At 32.8% G+C, this 23,030-nt stretch overlaps 1 protein-coding gene across 4 annotated transcripts in view; it reads right to left on the bottom strand.

Annotated features, from left to right (window-relative positions):
• The window catches only part of DACH1 (dachshund family transcription factor 1), a 485,618-nt gene that overhangs the window by 57,596 nt on the left and 404,992 nt on the right, over positions 1–23,030 (bottom strand). For all 4 annotated transcript variants that reach the window (XM_007501431.3, XM_007501432.3, XM_007501433.3 and 1 more), the window contains one exon: positions 6,525–6,676. In XM_007501431.3, coding sequence (XP_007501493.1) covers positions 6,525–6,676 — 152 coding nt within the window. The remainder of the gene's footprint in view (positions 1–6,524; positions 6,677–23,030) is intronic.

Raw genomic sequence — 23,030 nt, forward strand, 5'->3', positions numbered from 1 at the left:
ACTGTATTTGATTGGTCTCCAATTTGTCCTCTTTGGGTAATGCATAAAGAAAGTCATAAATATACAGATTTCCTTGTTTTCTAAGATGATTGATATTTTTTGGATTAATTATTTTCATCATATCCCAGAGATAGATGGCATTGTTCAGGTTTGTTTTGTTTGCATGTGTGTTTTTTGAATATAATTGGCAACTTCACAATCATTTTGCCAAACTAGAAAATATTTGGTGGATAAAAGGCTAGTCAGATTATTGGTATAAATGAAGCTCTTAATTGAGGCATTTTCAAAATTATAATAGTATATGAATGAGAAGTTTGTGTATCTATTTTAAAAAGTCTTCATTAGAATTAGATTGGAGAATTGCATGTGAAAAATTATGAAACTATACAAACTGTATATAACCTACAATAAATCCTCTTCTTCCTAAAATCCAAGAATTGTTAGAGGCAGAAAGCTCCAAGATCATCTAAGCAAGGGGATCTTAACTTTGTGGTTCACAGACTCCTAAGGAATCAAAGGGTATATATTTCAGGGGTTCTGAGAATCTGAAATGGGGAAAAATAGCACATCTTCATATTTACTAATTTTTCAAAAGAAATTTTGTTTTTTTCTCTCAATTATTTAAGAATGTTATTTTAAGAATTATCTAAGAATGTTTTTCTAAGAAGAGTCTGGCAAAGGGTCCATGATACATGCCCTTCAAAAAAAAATAATAACCCCTGATCTTGTCCATACCTTCAATTCATTTTAATTTTACACTCTCCAGGTGTCTACTACATTCAATTCACTATGGTAGGTTTGTCATTTGACAAAGAAGGAATCAGAGATTCAGTGTTGGTAAGTGATTGGATCAAAGTACTTTGTGGATAATCTGGGGCTAGACCACATGCCAATGCTGTTAAGCTCCCTGAGGACAGGGGTGATTTTATTTTTTTTTTTAATTTTATATTCCTAGTGCCTAGCAGAGTAGCTTTAAACAAAAGAAGGCATTTAATAAATATTTGTTGTATTAAATTGAATTTTCACTTGCTCGTATCCTACTCTTCTGTTAAGCCATAGATTTTCTAGGAAATAAAATGGAGAAGGAATATTCTGTGGATCTCCCACCCAATGTATCTTTAAAATAGCAGAAGGGGAAAATAGAGACTCAAAAGCATCAAGCTGGGTTTTTCTTCATAAACTGTTGTAACAGGAGAAAATATATGTTCAACTTAAAGTAAATGTGAAGTTTTCCAATAGTTTCTACATGAGGGAATCATCAACTGGGTAACTGTTTTATGAATTGCCTCCTGTATAACTCAGAAATATATAGGACAGGATGTTACTATATATTATTGTTTGGTCCAGGAATTGGGAAGGATGGAACTATAGTTTCCACTACATTAAGCAATCATTGGAATATGGGTATTTGAGGTCACCTCTGAATACTTTTTACAGTCCTGCTCGTCCCACATAAAATATAAAAATAAAGGATATCAGAGCTCTACAGACTTCCCTGTGCAGTTGGCTGGAGAAACATAACTTGAAAATTATCTAACCATTTGAAATATGCCAGCTCACAACTTTATAGACTAGTTCCTATTATATTTAATTTCTCATGCTTCATTTTTATTTAAATTAATATTAATACATATATAGGAATTAACATGTTATAGTTATAACTTCATACACGTATTCATCAAGATAGATGTGAACTTAAACAAGAAAAAGTTCATCTAAATCCTCAACTAAAAAGCTTGAAAATGCTATCCATGAACATTTTGCTTCATTAGTTTGATAACTATTTTTCAGTATTATTAGTCACCTTTGTGATACAGAGTTAAAGGATCTACACTTGAATCATACTTTTGATATTTACTTCCAATGTGCCTTTGGACAACTTGCTTTAATGCCTCAGGCCTCAGTTTCCTTATCTGCAAAATAATGTGGTGTGGCTACATGGCCTCCAAGATCTTTTCTAATGCTAGAGCTATGGTCTCATGGTTCACCAATATCACATCAGCGCTATATTCATTAGAACTAGGTTTAACAAATTTAATCCAGATTTTTGGTTCTTTCTGGCCTTATTAGCTTGACTTTCCAACAATACAGTGAACCAAGACTATTGAATAAATTTGTTTATTTAGTTTATTTTTTAACCCTTCCGATTGTCTTATAATCAATGCTGTGTATTGGTTCCAAGGCAAAAGAATGGTAAGGGCTAGGCAATGCAGGTTAAATGAGTTGCCCAGGATCTCACAACTAGGAAATGTCTACAGCCAGATCTGAACCCACAACTTTCCATTTCTATGTCTGGCTCTCAATCTACTGAGCCATTGAGCTGTCCCCAGTTTTATTTAATTTTAAGAGATAGTATTTATTTAGAGCATTAAGATTTACAAATGACTTAACACATATTATATTATTTGATCCTCACAACAACCCTATAAATTAGAAACTATTATTTTGATCCCTATTTTCAGATGATAAAACTGAGACAGAGAAAGTAATTGGACTTGGCCAGGGTCACCCAAAGCTAGTAAGTTTATGAGACCAGATTTAAATTTAGGTCTGAGGCCAAGTCCTTTGAAGTACCAGGTAAAATCTCACCTTCTGCAAGAAGTCTTCCCTGGTCATATTTACTCAGTGCCTTCCATTTGAGACCAATTTCTCATATATTCTATATTATACATTTATTTAACTATATATATATATATATGTACATGTATAGTACATATAAACATATGTATATATATATATATATATATATTGAGAGCAAGGACTTCTTAATAAACTTGCTTATTTTTTTTTTTAATTTGGGGAGTTATGTTGTTTGGTTTCTCTATTTTCTTTTCTCTGTATTCTCTACACTTAGTTCATAGAATGGTACATAATAAACACCTAATAAATTATAGTTGGGACTGATTAATTTTACTAACAAGTTTAATTAAGGTCTGTAATGAGTAACACAGAAGACCAGATTGGTATATATTGGTATATACCAATTCCTGTTAATGTGGTAAGTTATGGCAGGTAAAATTGGTAGGTATCATTTCCAGTTCACTGACACCAGAATTCTTTTATTCACTGAGTGAATTCATACTAATAGGTAGTATTCCTCAGGCTATTCAGGTAAACTTTTCAAATGAAATAAATCTAATTTTTTAAATTAGATTTTGGATATGAGTTTGGTAGCTTTCTCTATATTACTTATTTAATAATAGTTATTGATTAAATTAGATGTTAAGGATCAGTTTAGTTGGAATTCTCTACTCCTTTTCATATAATCTTAAATAAATAAAATATATGTAACATATATATAGATTCCCAGAAAAATCAAATCAATTTAGAGTTCAGATTTATAAAATGGTTATTACCATGAAATTCAGCATTGATCTTAGTGTCATCTTTAGTAGTATTCTACATGCAAATAAGCTTATAATTTCTTCTACATGAGAAATTTGTTAGATCAATTACTTCCTCATTATAAAGAGAGCAAAACTGGTTTCGCCTCATCAAACAACTAGTAAATATCATTTTAGAAGATATGGCATTTGAACCCAGATCTTCTTGACTTCAAACTCAGCTCTCTATATCCTATAGCCTGCTGGCTCTTCATAGAACTAATGGAATACATTTAATGACCACTCTCACATTTGGTGTACATACATATCAATATATATATATATATATATATTTATATATATATATATACACACAAATACCTTAAGTATGATAAATACTAAATGCCTTTCATTGTTTAGCTAGCTATTTGGTAGACTTTTGCTTAATTTAGAAGAAAATAGTTTAAGATCTGAATAATTTTGCATTTATAAATAGGCTTTATCATATTGAAGAATCTAAATGCACTTCATCTCAAATCTTGCTTTATCCATCAGTAAAAACATGATTCGCTCTCTTGCATGGAAAAAGTCTAGAACAAGCATACAGTAAATATGTTAAACATTTTCACATAGAAAGCAAAGAACATCATTATATCTAATTGAAACTGCAAAGGAAATTGAGGTAGAGAGAATGTAATTACCCAAATTAGAATTTGGAGAGCGAACACATTTATATAGTATGCCCAGTGGGCCAGCAGCACCATGTTTTAACTCTGAATCTGTACTCTACCTAAGGCAATGTTGTATCTTAATAAATGGTATAAAGAATAAATATCTATGAGGTTTGAAACTTCTCTGGGACCACTGGTAGGGGTGAAAAGCAATCCTTTAAAATATTTTTGTACCAAAATCATCATCCGAAGTATTATCTTATTTTAGTAGGTTTCAATCATGTTGTGGTAGGCATACACAATTCCAAATCAGAAGACCTGTGTTCAAGTCCTTTATTCATTTGCATCAGGGAATGAAGAAACTTTCAAATCTACTCATCCAATAAATTTGTAGTAGAGAGTCCTTTTTAAATCTTAGAGTGTTATATCAGTGTGAAATTATTTTGATTATAACGATTATTGTTATTATCATTACTTCACAAACAAAGATATAGGAGGATTTATTCAGGCAAGAAATTTTAAAATGAAACATTCAATTTTTATTATTCTTTTTTTTGCCAAAATGATTTTTCTTTATAGTACTTTCCTCTAAATTGTTTCCTTCAGGAATACTTTGATTTCTCATACTCCTTCTAATAGTTCAACTAAGAACTTTTAATTTCTAGGTTTTTGCAATTAAAAAAAATTGTCCTGACCAGAGTTTAATACTACAGTTGGAGGGAGTAGAGATGTGCATTTGTTGCAGTTGGGAAAGGGTAAGGTAACCAAATATTTTGGTTAGTTAGAAAATTAAATACATTGATATCTTCAAATTAAGTAAACTTATTCTTTTTGAAAAATGTGTGCCAACTAAAAACATTCTATGTTTACATATAATTAGAGGGTAATATGTCTCCCACATCATTCCTATTAGGTTTTGTTTGATTTAGTTTGGGGGGAGGGGCAGAGGAGAGGAGGAGGGTGAAGGGGTAGTTCACCCTAAAGCCCCAGCTCTGACCCCTGTTTAGCTTGAGAGATATGATAATAACACCGTATGAGAAAGTCCATATGTAGAGAGAATATGCAGCTGGTTTAAATTGATGAAATGCAGAAAGGCTATAGTTTCTGAACCTGAAATTAAATTCCAACATGCCTTGTTGATGTGGTTTTAGTTAGCTGTATCCATATACCAACAGCTAGTTAAAGGATAATTAAATATTTTACATTTGAAGAGGGTGTTTGGTTTATAATTGTTTCCTAATCAATTAAAAATAAAAATGGAAACTACTTTGTTTTAGATCTTTTTAATGCTAATTTAAAAGTCTGGGGGAAATCCACTTTGAAATTTATAAGATAGAATTCAATAGGGGAAAAATTTACAGAACAAAAAATTCTTTGACTTTTTAAAAATCAGATTTGAAAAAAATGTTTTTATTTAATCAAAACAAATATGTGACTACAATTAACGTTGGGTGGGGTTTGTTTATTCCTAGATTTATTTAATTATTTTGTATGCCTGAGATGTAAAACTCTACAATTTAAAACAGTCCTAGAAATTCTAATTACTTTAATATTAGAAATGCTACATTAATAGAGAAAGAGATATTTTACATTCTAAAGTGCTTCTGTGCTATCCTTGGAGAGGTAAATAAAATTAATTATATTTCCTTTGGGAGAAAATTTAGTGTAGTAGTATAAGCATAATGAACAACCTCACTTTAGGAATGGACTGTTAAAGTTAAGACAAGGTACCCGCATCATCCTTTCCCAAGCACCCATTTTTCTTTTTTCTTTTTTTAATGCTCCAGACACTGAGCAGTTTTGTAGCCCAATCCCCATCTGTTGAACACATGATCACTACATGTGTGGGCTAAAAAATCATGCTTTCTTATATTCCAAACACTCTTCTTATCTTGGCCTCATGCTATATGTTATTGTAAATCCTGACTATTTTTGAGTCATTTTGTACTGTACATAAAATACACATCCTGAGTACTGCATCGGAAATCTGTAGAAAGTTTGGTATTACTCTTTGAAGTCCATTCTTTGAAGAGAATGTTAGCTGAAACAAGATTATTTGAGAAAGAGGAGATTTTTGTGGATTCCTTTATATTAGACACATTTCAAAGAGCTAAACATATCATTTCCTCAGAAAAAGTCTAGCAGTTTAAAATAACTAAATATTTATTAGAAATGGTTTGCTCTTTTTTAGTAAATCAGACAAATTTAAACAGTTAGACTCATTCCATTAGCCTGTAATAAAAAGAGCATTTAGGCAGAATGATTTGAAAAATGCCCATGTCACTTTCATCTAAGTCTCTATTATGGTTTAATATACAATCTATATTTTATGTACTGTATCTGAGTGTTTCTAAACCCATTTGATTAGCGCAGCTCCTTTTAAAATCTAAATTGCTGCAAGAGGTTTCCATAAATTAGTTAATTCAAATAATCTCATGAATGGATTAAGCTGGAATAGTTTATATTAATTTAGACAAATCTACAACCAGGTCTTTTATGTTCCTTTACACTGGCTGGTAGAAAGGCCTACCTGGATGTTAGTCAGAAGGGTCTCAATGGAGGACAATCCATCAGGGAATAGAAAAGGAGATGGAAAACCTGGAGGTAGCGGTTGCCCATGCCCAGTAAGAGAAAGTTTGTCAAGGCTGTCTCTTGTGGTTGGTGTGGAGAGCGGGGTCTCATCTGTATGTGATTGAAACAAAAATATAGAACAAGTTACGCTTGTCTGTTTTTATTAGACCTCAGTAATGGCTTCCCTAGTGGTTTCCAGAACATTTATTGCAAATTGGTTCCTGCTATCAGGAGAAAATGCTTTCTGCTGAATTTTCTTTAATGAAAAAGCTGTGGAGATACAACAAGATAACATTAATGAGTAACTTTATAAGCCTTTTAAATGCAGTCTCTAATGAGACTGAGTTTACAGTGCCATAGAATCTTTTTAAAACAAATATTATCTCACATATACTTGTGATAATATATTCCGGCTGTCTTTATGGGCACCTTCCCAATTATCTCATTTTAGTGTGTTTTCTATTTGGATTGACAATAGAATATTTTCTGGCATTACATATACTTGATATGAGAAGATTCTTTTATATTAGTGAATATCCAATGCAATTAACACTTTCCTTCAATGACATATTCAAATATGACCTTAAATAATCTATAAGTAGTATAAAACAAGAATTTCTTTCATAATTCTAATTGAAAAAATAAATTGATAGTTACGATAAAAAAGATCTACTTAAAATTATAATTACATTCATGAACAAGTAAAATTCTTCTGAACATAAACAGCTTTTTTCATCACTGACTCAACTTTATAGTGAAATATCCAGTCATATTTTTCTCTTATACCACCAGAGTTGGGGGGAGCAGAAAAAAAGACAATAACTTATATGGAATTCTAATAGCATAATGTAGAAAATAGAGGACAACTTCTAATTAAATATTCCTTAATAATTTGGTCTATTTAATCACTTTACAAAGGCATAGATGAAATCTTTGAGAATCTGCTTAGTTTTAATGGTAGAACATTTTAATACTTACTAAGTAAACTTGGTTGAAGATTCATGTGTGAAAGATAAAAAGTTCTGAGAGTTTCCAGTGCAATAAATACTTAAATTTTACTACAGATGATTTTTCAAATAAATATTTTTCTCTATTTTAATCCACAAAAATAAATCAGGGCAATACATTTGCAAACTACTGATAGTATTATACATTTCATGTCAGTAATACAAAAATTCACTTTATTTCTTTATTCCCTTTATGCCATTGTACTCCTAATACAAGTTAACTGTTGAACTTTAAAAATAAAAGAAAATAACCAGGAACAAGTGGTAATGAAGGAGAACATAAAGCAGAAACGGCTGGAATACAAGCCATATCCTCTCTTTTAGCATTTGCTAATACATATATACTATAACCTTCCCCCACTGGTACTTCTCTCCCTCATCTCCTACCATGATGACTGATGATTAGAAGCAGCAAGTTTTTCAAGATGGAAAAAGTAAAGCAACAGAAGTGGGACTATTTGCCTTTTATCATATTATCACACTTTTATTCTAAGTGAGAGAAATCTGGGAAGAAGGTTAAGGTGATAAAGGGTAAACAGTAAAGACAGTGCAGTGGTTGATGCCATTGAGATCTTGAATGCTATTTACCCAAATGTCAAAAATTACTCATCTAGGGCAATGTGATTAGCTCCTTCTCACATCCTTTTCCTCAAAAGCTTTTGCTAAACAAAGTTTGCTAAAAATTAGCATTTAAGAAAAGGAACAATACTTTTAGATGACTTTCCCATTAAGTGTCAACAAATCAAATGATTAAGAAATTGTGGTTTGATTTTCTATGAGCAATAATCTTATTTTCATATTTAACCACAAGCATACATCATTCCCTCCTGTGCTCAGCAGACCACAAACTTTTTTTTACTTAGGTATTTGTTATCCCAAACATTTAACTAATATCACAGGCATCCTCATTCATTTAATAAATATTCAAGTACTTATCACATACAGAACAGCATTTTAATGGGTACTATGGAAAATAGCAGGATATATAGGGAACACAGCCCTTGCCCTCAAACAGTTTTAAGATCTGGTTTATAAGGTAGAACACTTTCTTATGAAACAAACATAGTGAAAAATTTTGTGAAACTGACCTTCAAATATTGTGATAGCAACTATTGAGAGGGGAAGAAATAAAGTTGCCAGATAGTTTCTTATTTTAACTGTGCTTGCTCAATTAGTGCTAATCTCATTTGTTAATATGTTATAGAATGATGAAGTGCTGTTAGTGCCCTGGGACAAAGTTCAGTCATCTTTCCCTAGCTATAGCTACACTCATAGCCAATGGTATATTTTAGAGGATGAAAGCCTTGTTTTAACTCAATCAATATTTATTATTTTGTAAGTAGAAAAAGAATCTCCTAGTGATATTGGGGAGAAATTAGGCAAAGAAAAGACTGAAAATAAAGATCAATTAGGTGACAATTAAGATTCTCAAGGCATGATGTAATTGAATAAAATGCCTGAAGAAATAGAATGACATTCTGAAGTGATATTTCACAGCAAGGATCATGGAATTATGTAGCATAAAGGCACCTAAGAGATTTGGTCCATTTTTTTTTCATTTTATAGAAAAAAAATGAGACCCAAATATTTTACAAAAGAGGAAACTAGAGCATGGAGAAGTTGTGACTTGTCCCATATCACTCAGGTTGATCCCTATATTCCTTTTGCAACAACATCATCATTTACTTTCATTGAAAACAATTGATAACTTGCTTAGTGAAAAGATGTGGTGACCTATAGTGACCTAAAAGATCAGGTGACCTGCTATAAAATTAACAACAACAAAAACCCAAGAAGTCAAGAGGAAGAACTAGTTTAGCGAGGCTGTAGCAGGGCTTTGGTGGGAGGTAGAAGGAGAGTTTTGGTTTTGGATTAGTCACATTTAAAGGTAATAGCTGAAAATCAAAGTAGAAAAGTTCAATAATATCTAGAATTTCAGGAATGATGCTCAAGTTAGTAGCCTGGGGGGAGAGACCTGTTAGTTATTTGCATAGACAGAAAATAGCAGAGTCCTTGAAGTGTATGTATGTGTGTGGGAGGGATTGTTCTGGTAAATGCCTAACAATCAGTTCTCCAGGGGAAAATACACACTAAACACCCTTTTAAATTTAATCTGCAATATTAACACTTTATCAGTTTCTTACATCTGGACAGTCATCAAACTAAAAACTTAAGCTCATATGTGTAGGATTTGCCAACTTCTGAAGTGTAAACACTCTAAGGTGCAAGTACTTCAGTATTCATGGAAAATTTAATAGTGGATATATAGACAAAAACATGAAACAAACCCTCAAAGGATTTACATTTTAGAAGAATCTTGGAATCTTGGAAACTTCAAGCAAGCCTAAATTCTTATGAAGTACAACATAATTCAGATTATATAGCACAAAAAGGGCAATGGCCTAGGACCAGAAGACTGCATTTTATTTTTGTGACTTTGAGTAAGTAATTCATCTTCTCTTGGACGTCTACATTTTCTACTTCTGCAAGCTTGGGAACTGCATTCCATTATCTTTAAGATCACTTCTATCCTCTTATGTTCTTTGTATGCCAATAGTCCTACAAGCAGGGGAATCTTAGAGTTTGAAAGAGGAATGTCAGTATCAGGTTACAGGCAGAAATTTTAAAACTTCATTAATTACCAATTCTAAATAATAAAAAATCCAGATAATATATATATATATATAGAGAGAGTAACAAGTAAAATTTTCAAACCAAATCATTGGTTATGATCTGTTCTCATGTCTTATTTGGATTAACCACTAAGGGCATATAAATTATCTTTTTTTAAAAGAAAAATTATAAAATTACAAAATATCTGTTACCTGAAACACATCCATTCATAGGGAAACAAACAAAAAAAGACCCCTTGGAGTTTTAAGAAAAATAAGTCAGAAGTGATCAGGAAGGCTGCTGCTTTTGAATGCTACATTTAACTGTTTAGGGGAACTACAATATCATTTTTTTAAATAACCCATATCTTCTGTCTTAGAATCAATACTGTATATTTGTTCTAAGGCAGAAGAGCCATAGGGGCTAGGAAATAGGGGTTAAGTGATTTGTCCACAGTCACACAGCTAGGAAGTGTCTGAGTTTAGATTTGAACCCAGGACCTCCTATCTCTGTGCCTGGCTTTAAATCCACTGTGCTACCCAGATGCACCCCTACAGAATCATTAAAAAAATTATTTAGCCCATGGTCATCACCATCAGAAACAGTATAGGACTAAAAAGCAGCATTTATAGGACACTTGGATTCAAGAAGTTCAATTTTTCATTTGTTTTTTAGTCTTGTGTTTTTCAATCTCTTTATGACTCCATTTGGAGTTTCAAGAAGGGAATCAATAAATTAGCCAAAGGTCAAATTCTCCCTCAGATACTTACTATTTTTTTTAATGAACCATAGTCAAGTCACTTCAGCTCTCTATACCTCAGTTTCCCCATCTGATAAATGTGGACTTTGGATTGGAAAGCTTCAAAGCTTCCAACATTGTCTTTATTCCTCTTTAGGCTGCATTCCTTACTCTTCACATTTTTCTCTATCATGCCCCAAGCCAAAGTACCTTCACCTCTCTTCCCCTCCATTTTTAGTATCTTTTATGTGTTGTCTTGCTTTATTAGAACATAACACCCTTAAGGGCAGGGAAGGCCTTTCTGCTTACATTTACATTCTTAGTGCTTGGAAAATAGCTTGGCACACAGTAAGCATTCAGTGGTTGCTGTTTGTTGTTAGTTGGCAAGACTTGAAGCTCTAAATGAACTATCCTATTAATCTTGGTCTCTCCAGAGAAAAAGTCCAGAGATCAAAATAGATCACGTGAAGAAAGGATGCTAAAAATTTGATTTAACCAAGTAATTATTAGTTTTGAAAAATGATATTTTACAAAGGATTACTCTGTTAAGGTACTATAGACATAGAGTATGTGCCAAGCTGAATTGAATATTGATATTTGGGTCTTTGGTTCAATTTAATGATTTAAATGCAGTCAAAATGGAGAATAGGAGGAGTGATACAGATTAATAAAAGGAATTCAGAAAAGTGATATGCAAAAAATGTGTCTTTTGGTTCCTTTTTTGACAAACTGCTAAATATTTTTTCTTAAACCCTTGAAAATAAATAGAATGTTAATGGGTGGCTAAGGCAAAGTATTTTTTTTAGCTCACAATATACAGACATTACACCAAGCCCTTTTAAAGAGACTTCTACTAAAGTCCAACTTTGATACTTTATTATAGCACAGAGATCATCCCGAGTACTTGAAAATTCCAGAGGAACAAAAACTCTGATTGGCCACATCGAGCTAGAAAGATTTTAGCTCTGGGCTCATTGATACTGTCTGTTGTCCAAGGACTTGCTTAATTAAATGTCAAGAGGCCCATGACCAGGTTGGCTGGCGAGCAATGAAGTATTCATCTGTAGGAACACACAAAGCCAATCTGCTAAGCTTATGGAGAGGTTATGATCTATGAAGATGGAAAATGGTGGAGTTCAATTATTGTTGTTCACCCTATTTGGGGTTTTCTTTGCAAAACTACTGTGATGCCTTCCCATTTCCTTCTCCAGCTCATTTTACAGATGAGGAAACAGACACATTTAAATGACTTGCCCATGGTCATACAGCTAGTAAAGGTCTGAGGCCAGATAGGAAATCAGAAAGATGGATCTTTCTGACTCCAGACCGAGCATTCTATCCAACGCATTACCTAGCTGTCCCTGCTGGAATGAAAATATTTTGTTCAGACCTTGATAAAATACAAGAGACCATGGTAACGTGTCAATAATGTTAAGTACATTTTTTTTTGTATCTATCATTTGACTTTTTTCTGTTAAGCTCTATTACTGTATCAACTCAGATACTTCTTCACAACTCATCTATACTTTCTCATTCTATTATGCTCTTGTTCATATCCAATTTTTTTTTTACACTCTTACTTCGGAGGCTGCTAGGTGGCTCAGTGGATTGAGAACCAGGCCCAGATATGGAAGGTTTTGGGTTCAAATATGACCTCAGACACTTCCTAGCTGTGTGACCCTGGACAAGTCACTTAACCCCCCACTGCCTAGCCCTTACCACTCTTATGCTTTAGAACCAATACACAGTATCAATTCTAAGATAGAAAGTAAGGGTTGTAAAACAAAAACAAGAACATCTTAGCTTTCATCTTATAATGAAAACTATATAATGGTGGAAAGGTAGAAGATTTATAAGGGCTAGGGCAATGTGGGTTAAGTGACTTGCCCAGGGTCACACAGCTAGAAAATGAGTCTGAGGCCACATTTGAAACCAGGACCTCCAGTCTCTACAGCTTGCTCTCAATCCAGTGAGTCATCTGGCTGGACAATTGGCATCAGTGAAAGGAAGCCTAGCTCAAATAGAAGACTCCAAAGGAGTTGAGGACTTCCCACTTTTAGGGAAATCCATAAAGAGACAGTCTTGAGTAGAATAAGCAAATGCCCACATGGCACATTTTTAGACATGTCAAAAGATCACTTAGTTCCCATACAAAATAATAGAACATGACTTCTCACTGCACGGTAATTGCAATAATGCCAGAAAGCACTTAATGATAATAATAACAGCAGCTAACATTTATTTAGTGCTTACTATATGTTGTGCTTAAGAACATGAAAATTATTATCTCATTTGATCCTCAGAATAACCCTTTGAAGGTCGATGCTTCTATTATCTCCATTTTACAAATGAGGAAACTGAGGTAAACAGAAAGTAAGTGACTTGCCCAGGATCATACAACTAATCCTTGTTTAATGATAAATTTGAATTCAACCTCTCCACATTCCAGGTACCATGGGGGCTTGGTGGATATAGAGTGTCGCACTTGAGGTCAGGAAACCTCATCTTCCTGAGTTCAATTCTGATCTCAGATATTTACTACCTCTTTCACCATGGGTAAGCCGCTTAAAATTATTTGCCTCAGTCTCCACATCTTTAAAATGAGCTGGAGAAGGAAATGGTAAACCCATCTGGTATCTTGACTAAAAAAATCCCAAATGATTTTTCATAAAGAGTTAAGACATGACTTAAACAAGTGAACAACAATAACCTCCAAATTCTAGATTCAGCTCTCCATCCATTGTACCACCCAGCTGTTGTGTATAAATGTAATTTTGGAAGGAATGTGATTAATTTATTATTATTCATTCATTTTTACATTATCATTAAAGCACAGAATTATCTCTCAGTTCCCTGGTACTGAACAGAGTCCTAACTGAAATTGGCCTAGAACCTGTATTTTTTTTAATGGAGATATTGTGAGGGAAGCTCCATAGGTGTCGCCTAGGAAGTCCCTAAGTAGTCATAAAGACCCTGAATGCCTAAGTGGTGAATAGTCTTCTAAAGAGGTAAAGAAATTATAGAAAGTATAAAGGGGAGTGTAGAGTGCTAAAGACAAATTACTTTGAAATTTTCTACACAGGGCAATGCAAAAACTCACCTTTTAATTGTTATATTTATGCTTGTATTTACTAGGTATTTGAATAACAAGAAATATTGTTTTAATAAGCAATTTAATAAGTACTCTTCTAGGGATTCAAAATATAAAGATAAAACTAAAAACAATCTCTTCCCTCAAGCAGCTTATAACATTATAAAAGGAATCAATGTAACATAAAGAAAAGCAGATACAAACAAATAGAAAAAGCCAATACAAAGTAAAAGAGGAAAAGGCAGGGTGAAAGTCACTAACAGTAGCACTTCTATAAGAAGCCACTATTTATTAGAACTGAGGTGCATCAGTGTAGAGAACTTTTAGTTTCAGAGACCTAAACATGAGATGTCCCTTCCCCACAGAGTCGTGCCATGGGTCCCTTTTGCATACTTGGATAAATCTAAACCATCTCCAAGTCCCATTTCTGTTCCCAGTAACAATCTTTGGCAACAGAACAAAGGGAGGAATTGCTAAGACTCCAAGAGTTGGGCCACCCTTCCCTCTCAACTCTCTCTACTTGGCACACTGTGATGCTTATCAAGTGACAGATGTACCAACTACATGGTCCTCATTCCATCTGAGCATTTGGGGTCACTTTTACTATTGTTTGTCCTTTAAAGCCATTAATGTGCATTGGACAGCTTGAGGAGCATATGCAGCCTAACAAAGTCAACTTCATCTACCTTTTTTGGCTTTCCAGAGCCCTGACAGATTTCTAACTCATTGCTCACAAAGAGGGCATCCATTGGAAGCTGCAAACCTGATTCTGTTTCCTGGCCTGATGCTCTGTAGATCTGCACAGTAGGGCCATTAAGCGTTCTAATAACACAACGGAAACAAACTCAACATGTGTTTTGAGATGACTGACTCAGGACATGCACACCAGTGCTTTATATAGAAACTGGTTTTGTTTCCTTAAGGGACTGTTTGTCTGTTAGTGATAACATCATTAAAAATAAATGAAAGGGGGCTGATAAAATGCATCCCAAAAGCAGAAACCTAATTAGAGGTGATATGCCTGCTATGAGGCTTTCTTCAGGCTTCAGAAATAGAACAAGGTTAGCTCTTTCTCCTTTTATAAGGCCCAAAGAAGGCCTCACAGTAAAATATCACTTCTGATCTAATTTTATATTTCTGTGTACTTTAATAATCTACTTTACAGCCTGTGCCTGCTCATAGAAAGTGAACTAGTTTGGGGGCCAGAGATAACTTCTTTATCATGTTACACAGCACAGAAAGAAAATCTGATGGTTCAGCTCTGATTTAAAAAAAAAAAAGCCTCTGTTCTTATAAAACATATTGTTTATGTGGCCAGAGAGACAGAATTGGCAACTGAAATAATGCACATGTATACATTTCAGAGCCAACAAAGACCATTTTAAAAAGTGAATTAATTATAAATACGATTTTGCAAAGCGGGGGGAGAAGACTTTTTAAGGCGTGTTTTTTTAATTTTATTTTATTTCATGGATGGTGGAAAAAGCAGGAAACTGCAGTCCCTTGATAACTCTGCTGTTATTGTGTTATGACCTTGGCCAATTTACTTAAATTTACATTTGCCAAAAATACATTTCTAAAATGTACTTTGAGGAGTTGGGGGGAAAATGTCACATAAATCCAGGAGGTGTGTATGTGTATATTTTCCCAAATTATTTTTACTCTAATTTACTATAAAGAGAAAGTAAAAGGGAATAAGAAGGATAATTGCTCTTACAACAGATTTTCACCCCATAGATCTCTCTGGGAATCCTCATGAAGTTCAATAGCTTGAAAATCTGTCTATTGTCATCACTTTTGCTTGGCTCGGTTTGGTCCTATAACACCAACTAAAATCATGTGAGAATCGTGACTAGGAAAGCTCTTTTGCCTAGGGTTAGGAGGACCTATTGCCAAATAAATAAAATGGAACATTTCACTATTCCTTTTATCAGAATCTTACCAAAACATGAAATATAAAAAAAAATTAGGAGATTTAACATTAAACTAGATATAGCTTACTTTTAAAATATTTTAATAAAGATCTCATTGGCATACAATGGCATTGGAGATCGTAAAACATATATATATATATATATGGAAAATATATGGGATTTTAAAAAGAACTTCTCTACTTTATTTCCCCTTGTGCATTCAAGAAAATTGTAGAAATAAGCCATGGTATCCAAAATTATATCTCCTAATTAAAGAGAAAATTTTAAGGTAGCCAGGAATATACTAATTGACTAACAATCTGAGCCCAGATAAACTTATGATACTACAATGACCAAGAAAATTGTGCATCTGTGTATATGTGTGTATGTCTGTGTGTCCCTCTATTCATAGAGAAAGATGAACAAAGAGATTGAACTGACATTTAGGGAGTATGGGATTATAAAATAAAATAGAAAAGAGGTAGTGATATATCATTCATACTTTTGCTTCTTTATATCTCTCCCAAGAAAAATGGTGGTGTTTATTAAAAATAAAAATGATTTGAAAAATTACATGAGGACATCATATATCTTCTACCTTCAATGAGTTCAAACTATGAAAACCATACAAATTACATTTCATACATAAGACTCTTTGAAAGCAAAGATTATCTTTGTATCCCAAGTATTTATCACAAAATTTCATACATAGTAGGTCTTTAAATTATTATTGATTGATTGATCATGAAAATGAAACAAGGAATGAATGTGATAATTAAGTGACCAAGTCAGTAATCTCTAAAAAAAAATTAGAGGATGAAACAGGTCTGGATATTGACCAATATCAATATAAAAAGGAAATGATTGATTATTCAAAATACTGGCTAGTGAATTGGACTTTTATTCTGGGGGAAGTTGTTCAACATATTAATAAAGGGGCCAAATATGAATAGCTATAAAGAAAAATTGTGATCAGTAAAAGGTTATATCATTTCATCATGAAGAGGTAATGTCATATTGCTTTCTTTTTCTCTTTTGAAGATTACTTGATTGTTAGAGGTTGACAATATTATATTTAAATAATCACCATTACAAAAATACTCATAATGATAATTTAAATAATCAGTTTAAATAATTATAATAAAATTAATCATAATAACTTACTTTGATATACCACTAGATCTGCAATATACCTCACAAACATTATTTCATTAGATCCTACAGACATCCCTGTGAGGTAAGTCCTATTATTATTCACACTATACAAATGAAACTAAATCAGGGAAATGTTAATTGACTTGTTTGAGGTCACATAATTATTGTGTGATAAGATAAATATAGAATGCCTGAATAGAATATCAATATAAAGGAGTTCATGATATTCTTATTGTAATGATGGAGGGATATAGATCAGAAGATAGTATTATTGATGTAATTTGAGGCTTTTTTAGTAATCAATTTTTTCCAAGGACTCATTGAAATATCAATGTCACCTAAAAACCAGTTGTCTATGGGAGTGTTTTAGGGATCATTATTTGGCAAGAATAGAATATCAAAAATATAGAGACAAATTAAAGAAAGAAAATAGGGTCATTAAAGTGAATTATTTTTATCTTTGTATGTCTGTGTAGGGATAGCTAGGTGGTACAGTGGATAAGTACTGAGCCTGGAATCAAGAAGAATTGAGTTCAAAAGCATCTGCAGACACTTAGCTGTGTGAGCCTGGGCAAGTCACTTAACTCTGTTTGCCTCAATTTCCTCATTTATAAAAGGAATTGGCAAACCACTCCAATATCATTGCTAAGAAAACTTCAACTAGGGGCACAAAAAGTTAGCCAACTGAAAATAACTGAACAATATTATGTATACACGTAAATATGTGTATGGATTTATGTGTACATGCATACATATTATAAAGAAAAGAACAGAAAAAAAAAAGGATGAAACTTCCATCCCTTGATAACTATGTTCTTATTGTTTTGGAGATAGATGGGGAGAAAGAGACAGAGAGAAAGAGGGGGAGAATGAACAAAAGAAAACAGAAAAGAAACTGGAACAATCATAGGGCAGTTTTGAAGTTACATATTAATTTTTCTTTTTCAAAAGAAAAGAAAGTTATAAATAGGTTAATATGTATTTCATGTAGAAATATCTTTTTCATATTTTACTCTGTAAATTCCCATTTTGTTTCATGATTGTTAATGTGAACATTATTAAAGACTTTAGAAAAAGTGAACATATTAAAAAGAACTTCTGAAGGGGGAAAAAAAGAAATTTCAAAACCAGACGAATGTAAAAGAAACAGCTTTTTGCAAGTCATTTGTCTAAAAAATTCTCATGAATAAATGGGTTTTATCCTTTATAGGATAAATAAAACTACTCATATTACTTTTTTTAAAAACTAAGATGCATTATTCTACTTAATGAAGTAACACTACAGACCTTTCTAGTAAATCCAGAGGTAAAGCAAGGATATATTTTATCAAATTATTATTTGATATAGTTCTAGAAATTTATATATATAATAGCCACAAAAATAGAAATATTAAGCATAGGAAACAGGAAACATAATTATTGCTTTTTAAAGATGAAATGATGAACTACCAAGAGAACCCTAGTGAGTAAACTAAAAATTATTTGACAAAATAACTTCATCATAGTGTTGTTGTTGTTATTGTTATTGCTTACTTGTTTTGGGTCAGGTCCAACTTTTCATTAATGCATTTGAGATTTTCTTGACAAAGACACTGGAGTGCTTTACTATCTCCTTCCCCAGTTCATTTTATAGACGAGGAAACTGAAGGAAAAAGGGTTAAGCAATTTGCCCAAGATCACAAAGTTACCAAGTGTCTGAGGTCAGAGCTGAACACAGGAAGATTGAACTACCAAATATCCTAGGTTAGGATACGCATATCTACTTTTACTTTTTTCTTAGTTTCTTCAATTCTTTATTTCTTTCTCTTTCTTTCTTCTCTTCTTTTTTCCTTCTTATTCTTTCTTTCTTTCTTTCTTTCTTTCTTTCTTTCTTTCTTTCTTTCTTTCTTTCTTTCTTTCTTTCTTTCTTCCTATGTATGTGTACTTTAAAGAAATACAAATAAATACATATGACTTTACATAGGAGGCAGCTATGTGGCACAGTGGACAGAATGCAGAGCTTGAAGTCAGAAAAACTTGGCTTCAGGAGTTTAAATCTGACCTCATTCACTTGCTACATGTGTGACCTTAACCTTATTTATTTGCCAAGAAAATATCAAATAAGATTGAAACAACTGAACAGCAATAACAATATAAACAGCAATAACAATATACCTAACCATAAACCACAATTATTTTAACATTGATAAGTTATAATTAGGCAAGTTAAGGCATTCTGTGGTGTATTTCTCATGTTAAATCTAGAAATGTACCATTATAATGACACAAAGATGAAAATGTCTAGTTTATTTATCATCTCTAGTTTAATTAAGTATCATGAATTTATGGAATCTGGATTAATGAGTTTTATGCTATCTCTTATTTATTATCAAGCCTTCAAAGCAGTTAGATGGCTTAGAAAACCAAGGTGCTGCTGTGGATAGGGTGCCAGGCCCAGAATGAGGAGGACAGCTTCCTGAGTTTGAAAATGGCCTCAGATACTTAATTGCTATGTAATACTGGAAAAGTAATTTCACTATTTTTTGCCTCAGTTTCCTCATCCATAAAATGAATTTGAGAAAAAAATATGAAACCACTTTAGTAACTCTGTCAAGAAAACCCAAAATGAGGTCACAGAGAGTCAAATATAATGGGAAAATAAACATTAAACTTCAGGAATTTGTGGAGAACTTTTGAGTTTTAGGAAATCTTAAATCAGCAGAGATTTGTTATTAATATATGTGCATGCATGCTTCTACAAAGGACAAAAGAAAAAAGCAAATTATATGAGGTTGACTCAATCTAAGGAAGAACTTTCTGATAATTAGAGCTGTTTGCATAGGAATAGGTCATTTTTTAAAATAATAAGTTCCCTTATTATTATTAAAAGTAACAAAAAGGTGAAGTAGCAAAGTGAATAGTTAACCTTAAAGCCAGGAAGGCCTAGATGAAGTCCCACCTCTGACACATACTGACAGAGACACTGAGAAAAATCACCTAATCTCTTAGTGCTGCCAGGCAGTTTTCTAAGATTATCATTTTCAGAGATCTAAAACAAAAAAGCAAACAAATAAATAAATTGCTCCCAAAATGGAGGTGTTAGATTTAAAAGAGTGGGAGCCATAAACTGTAATAATTAAAATGGTTGAGGTTGTAAACTGTAGTGAGTTAAAATAGTTGAAGACTTAAATTGTTGAAGTTAAAGAGTGGGTGAGTAAGTTGGGACCGCAGAAAATATGTTTTCACTACAGTGTCTTGTTTTTAAATCAAATATAAGGTGGTCACCAGGGAAATATTTCCAATTATGAATATACCCAAGTCAACTGGGTTTTATAGAGAATTTAATTAATAATACAATGAGGAATCAAAGAAAGGGAGAGAGAAAAAGGAAATAAATGAGAAAAGAATAGGCTGGCCCAGGCAGCCCTAAAAGAAAAGATCAGTCAGTCCTTAATCACTCACCATAAGATCTGTTCAAGGGAGGATTCTAGTGACACCAGGCCAGCATCATCTCAGCTGCTTTCATGAGCTCAATCCTCAATCTGAATATTTCAGAATGAGTCCCTTGAGCTCCTATCTGAGCTCCTATTTAAAGGGCAATTTCTCCTATGTCACCTCCCCTAAGTCCTTACATCTACCAATCACAGTAGACATTTTTCAAAGGACAGACCATTCTTAGTCCACACCCAAGAAGGTGTGGATTTTTGAGTAATTCACACCAGGAAAGCTCAGAGTAAGTTTCCCAGTTCTTTGTTCCTTGTAAATTCACAAGTTGCCTGACCTTTATAGGTACTTATCAACCTTTTGTATTAATTCTAAAAATAGGCAGGGCTTAAGTATGGGTTTAAGTACTTTTCATTGTTCAGCAAGGAGTTTTATCCCCTAAAGCAGTCTTAAGTACTGGTGGAGTAGAGGTCTTCACATTTCTGATCTAAGTAGAGTTCTCACATTTTTTAAATGGGGAATTTTCCCAATAGGGAATTGTCCCAATGGAGAATTCTCCAATGGGGAATTTTTTTAACATTCATAAGTCGGAAAAATTTCAAGATTCACAGAGGATTAAAAATTTGACTGCATTTCATTATCTACATGTTACCTACCATCCTTGGCTTTATAAGTTATAGTGGAAATCAGCATTGATTTAGGCAGGAGTATTAGATATAATAAAATATTTAGTCCATAAGACATTAAGACTAGAAAAAGTAACAAATAAGGCCCTGCACATATACAATTTAAATGTTTTCAAATAGGATGTTAATATCATTCATATGTAAAAGTAAACATGCTGTACTTCTTTTCTTGTTTATTTGAAATTCAAAACATATAATTTGTGTACATTATTTCAGTCCAGGAAGAAAAGTATATTTTCCATCTCACAAGTTGGGTTCTGCATTATCCCACCCAGTTCTGCTATTGACTACCTCTTTATTAGTGAGCAAGTCAGCTTCCTGATCTCTACAAAAAGGGAGAAGGAGGAGATAACTATGTAGCTTTAAATGGATGAATCTGTTGTGTACAAAACATTCTCATAAACTATATGAGTTAAGGCAAGTTTAGAGAGTTATTGAATGTCCAAGACAATGAAAGCATCTTTTCTTTTTTAATCTGTCTCATGGTTCACATTTATTGATCTTCTACACCAATAAAAGGCTTAGTCTTGGTGTGGCATATCCTATCATTTCTGGTTAGGTTTCTTTTCTATGTCAAGGTTATATAAATTTGGGTTAATATACCTTGAAGCTTTATTAAAAATGGAGATACTTTTAGGAATCCAATATAAAAATAGATTTGAGTATAGCTTTTTCCTCACTGAAGGGAAGGCTGAAATCAATGAAAAAATGTGCCGCCTCAATAGAAATGATACACTATATTTTTATTGTTGAAAGGAGTCAGCCATAATTATCTTTGTCTAATCAGCCATTATAATAAATTATTTATAGAGTCCTTTTCATCATTTCTGTAAATCATGTTCCCTTAAAATAATTCCCAAATTTTGATGAGTGTCTGGAATTTAAGTGAGCTCAAACCAATGAATGGAATATTGCAATTTTCTGGAAATATTGAAGTTACTTTACAGATTTAAAAAATGAAAAAAAAAAAGATTTTGTTCAAAAGCAGTTCCTTGGAGCCTTTAAAAAGTGGCTGCCTTTAATTTAAACATTTTCCATAGTATTAAACATAATTAGAAATTTCAACAAGATTTTAGGAAACCAACTGAGCCAAACAACTATAAATTCATTTCATTTTAATTTTCTAAATTCAATTAAAGGGAAAACAATATAGGCAAATAATGTCATCATTCAAAACATAATTCCACAGGTAAAAGGGCACAGAAGAATGAAAGTTTTAGTCCTTGAGAAAGTTTAGTCAAAATAATTTTGTACCATTCCTTGTTTTCCATGGATTAACTAATACATTGTAAATTCAAATACACACACATTTGTCAAGTTTAATGTTCGAATTTGTCAAGAAGTCTGAAATCCCTCTCCTCAGTTTTGGAATCATGACCTATATAATCAAATCTACTCTGTCATTATTAATGAAAAGAATATGTCAATCTACTCCCTTACTGGCCTACTCCCTATCCCAGTAACTTTCAGGATCAAAACTTTCCACTGTTCTTGATGTTTCCTGTCTTCCAAATCAACTTTCCTGCTACTTCATAATATGATTTCACTCAGTTTCTGTGAGTTCACTCCTCTTGCCAGGTTGCTCTCCTTACTATCTCCTGGACAGAATACTTATGTTTATAGCCTTATGATATGCTATATTCATCCTGCTTTGAATGCACCTTCTAGTATGCTCAGTTTATTTGATTCTATTCATCCTCCAAACCTAACAAAGTCTGTGTTCTCAGTGAAGCTTTTTCCAAGTATTGTCTACCAAAGTAACTTCTTTTTTCATTCTCTAAGTTTCTGTAGAATCTATTGTTTATAAAAATGCTTTGTAAAAACACAGTCACCTAGAT

Source organism: Monodelphis domestica, chromosome 8 (genome assembly GCF_027887165.1).
Source record: "Monodelphis domestica isolate mMonDom1 chromosome 8, mMonDom1.pri, whole genome shotgun sequence".
Lineage (NCBI taxonomy): Eukaryota > Metazoa > Chordata > Mammalia > Didelphimorphia > Didelphidae > Monodelphis > Monodelphis domestica.